The sequence below is a fragment of the Nuphar pumila genome, chromosome 10 (assembly GCF_984573655.1).
Source record: "Nuphar pumila chromosome 10, dmNupPumi1.hap1.1, whole genome shotgun sequence".
NCBI lineage: Eukaryota > Viridiplantae > Streptophyta > Magnoliopsida > Nymphaeales > Nymphaeaceae > Nuphar > Nuphar pumila.
The window spans coordinates 10603615-10615083 of NC_143258.1; the positions used below are offsets into that span (position 1 = coordinate 10603615).

Below are 11469 nucleotides of genomic sequence, written 5' to 3' on the forward strand. Positions count from 1 at the left end.
AACACTAAAACTCCACACAATATCACAAGGCTGAAGCAAATTAATCGCGGTTGAAAAAAAACAAAAACAAATGAGGAGGTTGCTAAACAGATCTTGTTGCTTTCTTGTTTTTTTTACTTTTCTAAGATACATTACCATACGAAGGTAATGAGGGCGCTGCAGGTTTAAATTCGGTCCAAGCACTCACTTTTGTAGTGGCCCCTCACACTTAGAGGAATGCTTCCACTGGCCGTGTAAATGCTTTAAACGTGCAAACTTATCGCTACCCTCTCCCTCTTTCTTCTCAATTTATATATATATATATATATATATATATATATATATATATATATATATAGGAATTCATGTGTGTCTTTGGTAGGCTATACTCCTGCATCCTTTTCCTTTTGGGTCTTTAACGGCCGACTGCCATGGCTTGCTACTACTACTTCAGCTTCGTCATTGTTTTCTTGTGTGCTCTGAATGGCGTCTCAAGCCTGTCGAAATCTCACTACCAGTCCTCATGCCCTAAAGCCCTCCCGACCATCAAAGCAGCAGTTGTAGCAGCTGTAAAGGAGGAGGCCCGAATGGGGGCGTCCCTGCTTCGCCTACATTTCCATGACTGTTTTGTGAATGCAAGTCCCTCAAAAGAACCAACACCTTGTTGTTAGATTAGATAAGAAACACATGCCAAGCTGTATTTTATAAGTACCTCACACACGCCAAGATTTTCTTGTTTTTTTACATAACAGAGATGCGGGAATTAGTGCCCCCGTCTCTTTTACAAATAACACTGTTCATACGTTATTCAATCACCCATATACCAACTTGCAATGTTCCATCACATAGTGACTTGCACAAACTGCTACCGTTGGTATGTGTGCTACCACATTCTCTTCCATCATTTGGCATAGGATGAGTTTGATCTTACATTCAATGGTAGCTGTCAAACCAACAGTTAGGATTTTTCCACACACTCACCTAGATGTGGACTGATCCTAGTCTTCCAGATGCATCAGCTGGGTGGCTAGGATCGATGTCAAAAGATGAGATCTTTTTGGGTGATTAGGAGGGTCTTTGTTTTTTTCCCTTGTTGTCGGTGGTGGGGTTCTGCGTATGTAAACAGTATTCCTTAGAGGCTACCCTCAGAATAGCAAGGAAAAATGCTTGCAATATGAACTTTTCATTGAAAGAGAGAAGAAAATCAAAGAACTTGCCATACGCGTAGATGCATATGCCTATAGCGAACGTATAGATAATTTAAAGCAACCTATGAGCATGAGAAAAAACACCCAAACGTGAACTGGGATTTACACGGGTACGTTCTGTTGGTTCCCACGGAATCGCAGCAATTCTAAAAGCCTGAAATCTCATGTAATTTCCAATCATTCTGATTGCCCTGGGGAATGGAATCAGAATGATTTGATTCCAAATCCCATGCCAGTTGAGGCACCCGAACGTACCCCCACATGTAAACACAAGTGTGCGTGCATGTGTGCTACCACATTCTCTTCCATCAAGTAGGGTTTTTTTTTTTTTTTGTTATTTACAAGGTGGAACTGATGATGATTCATCATGTGTAGGGTTGCGATGCGTCGCTACTTCTGGATGACACTGCCAACTTCACCGGGGAGAAAACCGCTTTACCAAATGCAAGATCTGCAAGAGGCTTCGAAGTTATCGACACAATCAAGTTTGAAGTGGAAAAGGTTTGTCCTGGTGTAGTATCATGTGCCGACATTCTGGCCGTTGCAGCGAGAGATTCTGTGGTGACGGTAAGAGAACATTATAATCTCATTATTGTTCCTTCATATTAAGTACTTACTGCAATAAGGGTAACCTCTCAAGACATACTGTTTCTCATCAATTGTTTGTACTGTAGATTCACCACTTTATTGTGTTCTCTATAATCACAGCTTTCTTCCCTTTGAGCTGACGAACATAAGTTCGGAAGTGCAGATCAGATCACGTTTTATATCACCTACTCCTGGTGATGTAGTATATGAACCTCAAACCTCTACCCCTAAAAAAAAAAAAATCAGTTTAGGTGTGCCTCCATCCATGTTTTATTATGAAATTTCACTTCCTGAGTACCCGGCCCCATCCCTTCATCCCTCTTCTGCTGCAAAGGACACACTCCTCGCAGGAAATAACCATTTAAGGTACCCTTGTTGAAGAGGGGCAAGGATTAGGCACTACAAGATATTGGATTTTTAATGGCACAGCCTTTTGCACCAGTAAAAGTATTTGTTGGTGCCACCAGTAAATGACTCACCTGTAAAGTAAAAATAGCATACCATTTTATTGGGCCCGGAATACTTTCAATAAGAAGGATATTGAGTGGTATTTTGGGGGTGGGGGGCCTCATGACATGTATGAGATCCAAGACCCAAATATAAGAGAATTGGACTATGGGTGTATCCGTTTGGATAAGCCTTTATGTTTTTGCTCTTCTTTTGTATGGGGGTGAGTATTGTATAGCCTGTCACTTTATGTATTTGGATCCAAAGGATCCATGGAGGGTGTATGACGTAACTTGAGATTATGAGAAGGTTATTTTAGTCTTTTGAGTTGCATGAGCTATCTATATATACCCATGAAACTTAGCTCTTGCCTCTTGAGGCTTGAGAATGGGCTCATTAGGGTTTTCTTCAGTGAGATTTGTTTTTCTTCTTTCCTAAGCTACCTTCATAGCCGATTTCCTCCACAGCCAACCCTCTTATTTCTTCCATTTCCCTCCAATTTCTTACATGTCTTGTATCTCCTCAATGATCAGTTACCATTTTCTGGTATCTGAGCATGGTTTCCATTTTCTCATATTGAAAAACCAAAAAAAATAGTGTTCATAGTCATTTAGAAGAAAAGGGGTGAAGATCCATGTATCCAATTGGGGGGGGGGGGGGGGGGGGGGGAGTAGTTTAATGTCAAAATCAGTTAGAGAGGCAAGAAAAATCGATCGTTTGATCGTCAACTCATGTAGATCAACATCAATTTCAATCAGATCAAGGTTGGATTGAGTGAATAACATGAAAAACATCAGATCTGAAGCCTTTTGGTTCAGATCTAGTGTTTAGAGAGCTCAAACGTGAAGAAGAAGTCCTCTAGTGCGAAAATCAGGAGAGATTGGACCTACCTATTTTATTTTCATGTTAAAATTGTTTTGGGTTGCTTGGGTTTCCATGATTCTAGCCTCTGATTATGTTTATTGTGGAGTTATATATGATCATTTATGCATGACTTTGGAGTGTCTGATGCTTTGATGAATTCGTAGAGCATGAAGCATAGTGACAAATATCGCGAGATTTTCATAAATCTCGCGAGAAATTGCCTGAAAGTTTAAAACGGCAATTTCTCACAAGATTTTCAAAATCTTGCGAGATTTATGAAAAAATATAAAATACCGCAATTTAAACATGATATTTATGTTTTAAACGGCTATTTATCGCAAAAAAAAATGTGTATTTTTATTTTTAAATATTTTTTATTAATATTTTCTTATAAAAATAAATTATATATTTTTAAATTTATTTTTTTATTGCCGAGATTTTGCCGAAAAAAATGAGAGATTTATGAAAATTTTTCAATTTCTCGCAAGTTTTTGAAAAACGAGAAATTGCCGTTTAAAACGTTTGTCACTATGGTATGAAGCATGAAGAGTAGATGTGATTTTGACTGTCATGTGAATTTCAATGGATGATTTTTAACGTTTCACTGCTATTTTGGGCTAATAAGCTTATATGGATCTGAGTTTATTGAACATGAATCATGAAAATCAAAGGTTCAAAATTTTTGAAGTTTTCTATATCATAAAAATCCAATCTGCCAACACTAATCCACACCCTGACATGAGACTCTATAGGCCACTACCTAATGGGACTGCTATAGGTTCGCGAGCAGGACCGGAAAGGAGAGGTGCATACCTGTTACGACAAGTATAGACTACTTGACACATCTTTGACCTCTTCAAAGTCCCTATCATATATATAGATTAAATTAATAAAATATGTTAATTGTTTTTTTTTTTTACTTTTCCATGTTTTTTTCATGATTCTTACACCATGAAAGTGTTGGCATCCAATGGACCGACTACTTTGCAAAGTAGTCCTAATTAATGGATCATGTTGTGGTAATTATTTCTGTTTTATTTATTTTTTTGTGCTAGGTAATTCATTGAAGGGGAAAAGGATATAGTTTTAACGTTTACTTGCACTTCTTGAGCAACTTGTTATTAACATTGCCTCTGAATTGTGATAGTTGGGAGGTCCTACATGGGTGGTTCGATTAGGAAGAAGAGATTCAACCACTGCCAACTTGACTGCTGCCAATACTGATATCCCTCCACCGACCTCAAACATCAGCACTCTTTTAGCTCGGTTTGCCAATAAAGGACTCTCACAAGGAGATCTTGTAGCCTTGTCAGGTGGGTTGATAGAGACAGACACCCACAACTCTTCTTACTTTTTTTTTTTCTGTTATTATGTCCAAGTTTGGATTAAGTTGCTTCAGTTTAGCAGTCCAGTCAATTTTTTTAGTATGCATCAACATGGCTAATCATGCAAGCCAGTTCATGTGGAAAACTGTTATCACTCTATACAATCAGTTACCTCAACTTTTTTTCTGTACCAATTATGCAATTGTTAAAAAAAATCAATGGACATTTAACCGTTTTAATTAGAGCTATAAAAATTCAACCATCTTTGGACTTCCATGAAAATAACAAAGTTTTCCATAAAGTTTGAAATTTAATAATTTTATATAGCATCTTTATTGTTGAAACCCTTAAATCAAACTAAAAAATCTTAAAACCATAAAACAAGAAACGAAAAGAGGCATCATGGTTCGAAAGGTCCTAAAACTTTTTTTTTGATAGTAGAAATGTAAATTTCATTCAAGGATCTAAAAGTGAAAGAGGGAAAGAAAAAGTAAGAAAAGTTTTCCCTGAAGATTCATTCAGAAAAAGGAAAGTGATGTATTTCATGTTTAATTATATGATTTTGTTCACCTATGTTTGTGATTTCATTGTCATATACGTAAAATTCCATTTATTTATTTATTTGTTTTTACGCATTTAGCATTGTTGTTAATTGATCCTATGAAGCCTTTTTTGTTCTTCCTTTTAAAAAGAAGGTGAGCTATCATTCATTTTTTCTTCTTTAGGGTCTTTCTTGAATTATCTATTTTCTTGGCAAAAGGTGAGACTCACTTCATGACTTTATTACAATTTTCTATATAATGTTTTTTAAATAGTATACAATCTAATCTTATAGGTCTTAAGATTATAAACTACAAATATGATCACATACTTGCTGATCTCTTGAGTTTTTTATACAATTATTAATTCTTATTACTACTTTCTATGGCCATATTGATGTTTATGGTCCTTGTTTAAGTATTCAATATCTAGTCTAATATTTTTAAGACTTTTTGCTTAGCAAAAGAAAGCTGATTTTATCTGACTATATCTCTTCCAACTCAACTCAGACTTCCACCATCTTTAACTATTTTGGGTCTCACAAAATTGAATTCTGTTTTCATCAAGATATGAAAGCATACTGTTAGCATCACGAAAATTTCCCTTCTAGCACTTTCTTATCAGCATTTATAAAGCACATAGGCATTGTGAACATCCCAAAGTGGCAACCGAATTCATGAGGTGATGTCTATTTATGTCCCTTTTTATTTGCATTAAAAGTATTATTAAATTTTGCCTCAAAGTCTGAAACATTTGCAGGAGCACACACGATTGGTCAAGCAAGATGCACAACATTCCGCGGTCGCCTATACAATGATTCAGACATAGACCCTTCTTTTGCAAGCTCATTGAAAGCCAAGTGTCCGCAGGTTGGGAATAATGACACTCTATCCCCTTTGGATGCTGCGACACCAACTCGATTCGATAGCGATTACTACAAAAACCTGTTGAAACAGAAGGGGCTTCTGCATTCAGATCAGGTCCTCTATAATGGAAGTTTCACTTCTTCTTTAGTAAACAAATACACCAGTTCCGCACAGTTTTTCAAGGCCTTTAAAAAGGCAATGATCAAGATGGGAAAAATTACTCCGCTCACTGGGAAGAAAGGGGAGATCAGAATCAACTGTAGGAAAGTTAATAGTTGATCATTTTGCAACATGCAGAGTTTCTTTTCTATGATGTGATACCCTAGAGAAATATGTGTTTAACTTGAGATGGTTGTGAATCTTGTGATACATGCTGTAATAGATTTTATAATCGTTCAAGTAGAATAAAAAAGCAAATGGAGACCTTCCAAGACAATTATCTGATCAGAAAGAGCCAAGCTAGTTGCAGCCCAAGTTCCACTATCTCATTCTTTATTACATTGTCTTATTCTTTATTACATTTTTTTTTTAGGTTTTATTCGGGCACTCTCTCTCTCTCTCTTGAGTGAAAATTGTCAGAGTTATGCACTTATATCTTGAACTCACTTGAAATTAGACCTGAGGAAAAGAGTGGCACAGATGCCTTCTCCAATAAATAAATAAATAAACATATATATATATATATAGAGAGAGAGAGAGAGAGAGTAATGGGTAGGTGCTAAAGTAAATATGCTAAATCATACCTACTAAATGGGTTTTTCAGTTTCTTTTCATTTTATTTTTTAATTCTGACCTTAAGATGTGATCTATGTACTTGATTTTATAGGGATCAGCTAGGTGGGTTTTTATAAGGTTCGAAAAATCAATGGTCTAAAATCTTTGTAAAATTTTAAGGCTCCAAATATCATTTTTTTCATCGAAAACACATGATCCAGGTGTGGATTCCTCGTAAATCAATCATGCCCAATACATTTATGGGGTCGGAACTGCGAAAAAACACCAAAAAAGCAGAAAAACCCATTTAGCATGTATCATTCAGCATATTTCATTTAGCACATACTCATTACTATATATATATATATATATATATATATAGATAGATAGATAGATAGATAGATAGATAGATAGATAGACACACACACGATACAGTGTATCGTTGGATGCCCTTGGCGTTGGATGAGGTCAAACACAAGGTTGAGTGCCGCATGTCCAAAATTGTTTAAAAAACACAGTTTTTAGCAGCAGTTCTGGACCGCCACTAAAAACCTTGTTTGTGGAAAAAATGTTTGTGCCGCTGATTGCACATCTGATTTAGCATTGGACATTTTGGGTGTTTAACTATACACCCTACTATATATATATATATATATATATATATATGAAAGGGGGGACGTCCAACCAAAGGAGGGTCCAAAATCTGCAACGAAGAATACTCTTACATTTCATTATTAGACATTCCATAATCCAAATTGTAAAACCCAAGATTTTTTTTATAATTAAAATAAATAAATAATGAATTATTAGTGCATTTATGACTATAATTATGAATTTTTGATATTCTAGATTTTTTTTATTTCGATTAATTATAAACCTTTGTCTCAAGTTATGAAGAATATTTTAAGAATAATTAAAAAAGTTAAATTAAATCATATAGCATAATAAACACCTGAGCAGTGTAGTCTATTTCGTGTTAGTCCTACACATACCTGATAGGCATTTGGTAATCAAGTGGAATATAAAATATTCGCTCACTTTACTTTACTGCACTTTTATTATGTTCATATGATTATGTGGATTCATGCATATTATTGAATGCCTTGATTTCAATTTGAATGCAGTTATGTATGCTTGAAACTGTTATATCATGCTTGTGTATATTTTTTAGAATCATAAATTCATGAATTTGCTATAAAATTGTTTATGTGCCTATTAGATATTGAATGCAGTTCTTTGGTGATTAAAGCATATTATGCAAGCTTTATGTATTATATCTTGCATTAGCTGTTTTCAAAGTCTCATATTTTTAAAATAAAATATTTTCGAGGTAATATGTGATCTGAAGAGCGAGTGCAGGATGCTAGAGGGGGTTGTGAGGACTGATGTTTTTGAGATCCATTGACTATTTAATTATTTATTTCTGAACAATGGTTTTAACAGTTTAATACTTGATGGAACTATTTCATATTTTAATTAATGTATCTTATGGGTGAATGAATGCCAATGTTTTTAAAATGCAATGTGTTCAGGAGATTTAACAAAAAATTCAGCTTATTAAATTGATTTCAAAATTAATATTTTCATTGTGTTTGCTCACATAAATAATAACTTAAAGATTTTGTCATTTGGACACTTTATTCTTGAACTTTGTTCTAAGGAGCTATTAAACATCAGTGCATGTATAGGCTAACTCCTTAGAGCTTATTTCGGTTAAGGCAATGTAAATGATGAAATACTTAAATTAATAATTTCTTCTATGTAAAGGTTCAATCAAATTTGTTAACGGTGGTTCTGTACTGAATCTGATACTAAGAGGCTAAGACACGCTCGCTCTTGCACTCAGGTGGGTCATCTAGTACTTGGTATGGTTGGAACGTGTTCGTTGGTGAGACCGTTGCATTATTACATATTAGAAAAGAGAAAGAAAATCAACAATATATTAACTTTAAAAAGAATCTTGGTATTATCCTCTTAGCCTACCAAAAACATTGTTTATTATCCCTTAAGCAACCTACCAACTAATCAGAGTCTGAACTCAAATCATTAACCAATAAGAGAAAGGCTATTGCACAACAGATAAGTTTGGATCTCTGGATCTAGAATTCACCAAATAGGATGTCTGAATCCAGAATTCACTAAATAGGATCTAAAATCTAAAAAAACCTATAAATAGGGCAAGGCTCGGTGAATAAAATCCTGTATTGAGCTAAGTAAAGTGCGTAAGCAAGGCTCGGTGAGTGAAACTACACTTCGGGCTAAGTAAATTGCATAAAGCAGAAGCCTATGTACATAACAACACAATGACAAAGTAAAGTGCATAAACAAGGCCCGGTGAATGAAACCACTCATTGGGTTAAGTAAAGTGTGTAAATAAAAGTATATATATATTTACATATATGTAGTAAATAGAGAATTAGTCGCAAAGATACTCACGTGGACACCAAAGAAAGTGTGTGCTGCCCTAGAGGGCATAAACCAAGGATATGACTAGATATTATTTTAGAAAGGTATATGGTAAGGAAAATCCCATTGTGCACGATAGTCAATTCACCAAATAACTTGAAAGAGAGAGAACAACGTGCAAACCTACCAAGATTCGATGATGATGGCGCACAAGGCGTTTGAGGTGCTCCTAGGTCATGGTTGGCATGTCCTTACGTCTAGTATAGTCACAACCAAGACTGCCTCATGCAGAAGTTGTCAGTGCAGTGAAACGATGAGGTAAATGCACAATTCACTTAAATTGCTCACTTTATTAATATCTCAATAAAAATGAAAGAAATTATAATATTCACAAGTACACATCACTGAAACAAATAGAAATAATAAAATCCTAAAACTAAGCTCCAGGACTTCGTTGTGATTCAAAGAAGCCAAATATCGATCCTCAAATGAATTCCCTTCTCTGTGTGCACGCAAAACTTGTAAAACAACCTAATCTAATGCAAACTATTAATTAAGCAGTCAGATACAAAAGTAAGTAAAGACTAAACTAGTGAACCAATTAACTATACTATGCTAAGAATACTCAAAAAATTAGCTGAAGTAATAAATAAAAATTAACTCTAAGGAAAATGACTAAACTACCCTAACTCCTAGTCAAACAGAACATTTCAGGATAGATTCTGGAAGATCAGAATTTTGAAAATGTAAACGGGGTCAGATGGCCTTGAATTTTTACAGAGATATTCTAAAAACACTTAGGGATCAGACCCAATTTACAGAGTTTAAAAATTCTTCCAAAATCTTCAGAAAATGATTTTTGAATTTACAAAAATATCCCTTGACAACAATGAATCAAAACAGTAATTTTTGCAGAACCAGTTTTCGAAATCGAATTAATTACCTAACCAAATCAGCATAAAAAATTCTAAAAATTGGCAGAGACATAGTAGAAATTTCAGGTCAAAAATCATTTAAAAATCACATAAATTGATGACCACCAGTTTGCTGAAAAACAAGTCTTTTGTCAAAATTTTTGTTTACACTCCCTAATTATCTCCTAATGCAGAATTAGATTACACTTCCTCACAACTAAATAACTAATGAAAACAACAATTAAAATATCTCACTTCTATTCTAAAATAAGAATCAACTAAATAAATTTATGGAATTAAACGATGACAATTAAAAACTTAACTATCTACGTTCAACACTCGGTACAATATCTACTATAATGATTAACTAAATTCAATTGAACCAAAAAATAATTAAACTAAGCTAATAAAGCAATTAAACACTCACTGAAACAAAGCAACGAAGGAATGACAATAATCTAATTACAAAGCATAAAATCAAAAGAAGGCTTAAATGATTAAAATGAACTCTATGCAATTAACTAAATTAAACTAACTAATTGTGAAACATATTTAAACTAATATACTATCTCCTGCAGCTAAAGTAATGAAATTAGACAACTAAGACTCAACTAAAATTAACCTAACTAGCAATTAATTGCACGTGAACTTAAAGAAATTAAACTATAAAAGCAATACACAATCAACGTCTAACTATTCTAGGAATTTAAACTAAATAATATCTATGCCAAGTACTTAACTAATTTAACTTAAAGCAATGAAATTAAACTAAATACCTACTGAACTTGACAAAACAAAATGCAACTAATTTAACTTAACTTTAATTTAAAGATAACTATAAAATAATCTTACAACTACTTTTAGAAAGCAGAGTGAGGCCGGTTATGGTTTAGACTCCTAAATGGATAGAACTTTAATGCAGCATGCCTCCTAGATGGACCCCACTATTGACTAGTTTCTAGTTACTAAAAAATACTAAGATTACTTAGCCTACACAGTAAAGAATTAATTACTCGAATTAACTGAACCAAGTAAGAAAGGAAAGTCCTAATAACGGAGAATTGACACGTCTAGACCCACTAAGGCAACTTCTAAAAAAATATTTACCATAACAAATTTTACTCTAAATAAAACAATCAACATAGGTTGTAGCAACTATCCAAAAACAAAATTTAAAATAGGAAACCAACCTATCACTAACAAAAATGACAATGACTTGCCTAACTTAACACCAGTTGGCATTTTCTATAAAACCCCTAACGTCAACTCCTAACTAACCTATATAATAAATTAATTATTTACTAATTTACCTAAAGTTGCCTACTCTTAAAATTTTGCATTGATGAATTCACTGTAATCACTCTATATAATAAAAAAATTATTTTAACTAACATTAACCTATGGACAAAACAGAATTAAAACTATTACAATTTGATTGTTAATGTCTACCCATTAACCCACGCCAGCCCAAGCAGCTAAATCCTAACCAAACCACCACTCGTTTCAGCTAGATCTCCTCCTCAATCTGGACTAATCCAAGTCAGATCTTGCTGGAGCTAAATCACAACCAGACGCAAAGCAAAAATAAAAATTGAAATCACAGTTGGCTACATGATTC

The 11469-nt window shown here is 34.1% G+C and overlaps 1 protein-coding gene across 1 annotated transcript; it reads left to right on the forward strand.

Moving 5' to 3' along the window:
- Nucleotides 1-360: 360 nt before the first annotated feature.
- LOC149823475 (cationic peroxidase 1-like) lies at nucleotides 361-6291 on the forward strand. The gene is made up of 4 exons (XM_090018857.1): nucleotides 361-614; nucleotides 1563-1754; nucleotides 4234-4399; nucleotides 5711-6291. Exons 1-4 carry the CDS (start codon nucleotides 411-413, stop codon nucleotides 6094-6096), a joined length of 948 nt encoding a protein of 315 aa, XP_089874983.1. The 5' UTR covers nucleotides 361-410; the 3' UTR covers nucleotides 6097-6291.
- The last annotated feature ends 5178 nt before the right edge of the window (nucleotides 6292-11469 follow it).

Coding starts and splice junctions, on each gene's coding strand:
- LOC149823475 (XM_090018857.1), top strand. CDS start 411: ATGGCTTGCTACTACTACTTCAGCTTCGTCATTGTTTTCTTGTGTGCT. Junction 1,755..4,233: donor CGAGAGATTCTGTGGTGACG/GTAAGAGAACAT, acceptor GAATTGTGATAG/TTGGGAGGTCCTACATGGGT. Junction 4,400..5,710: donor AGATCTTGTAGCCTTGTCAG/GTGGGTTGATAG, acceptor AAACATTTGCAG/GAGCACACACGATTGGTCAA.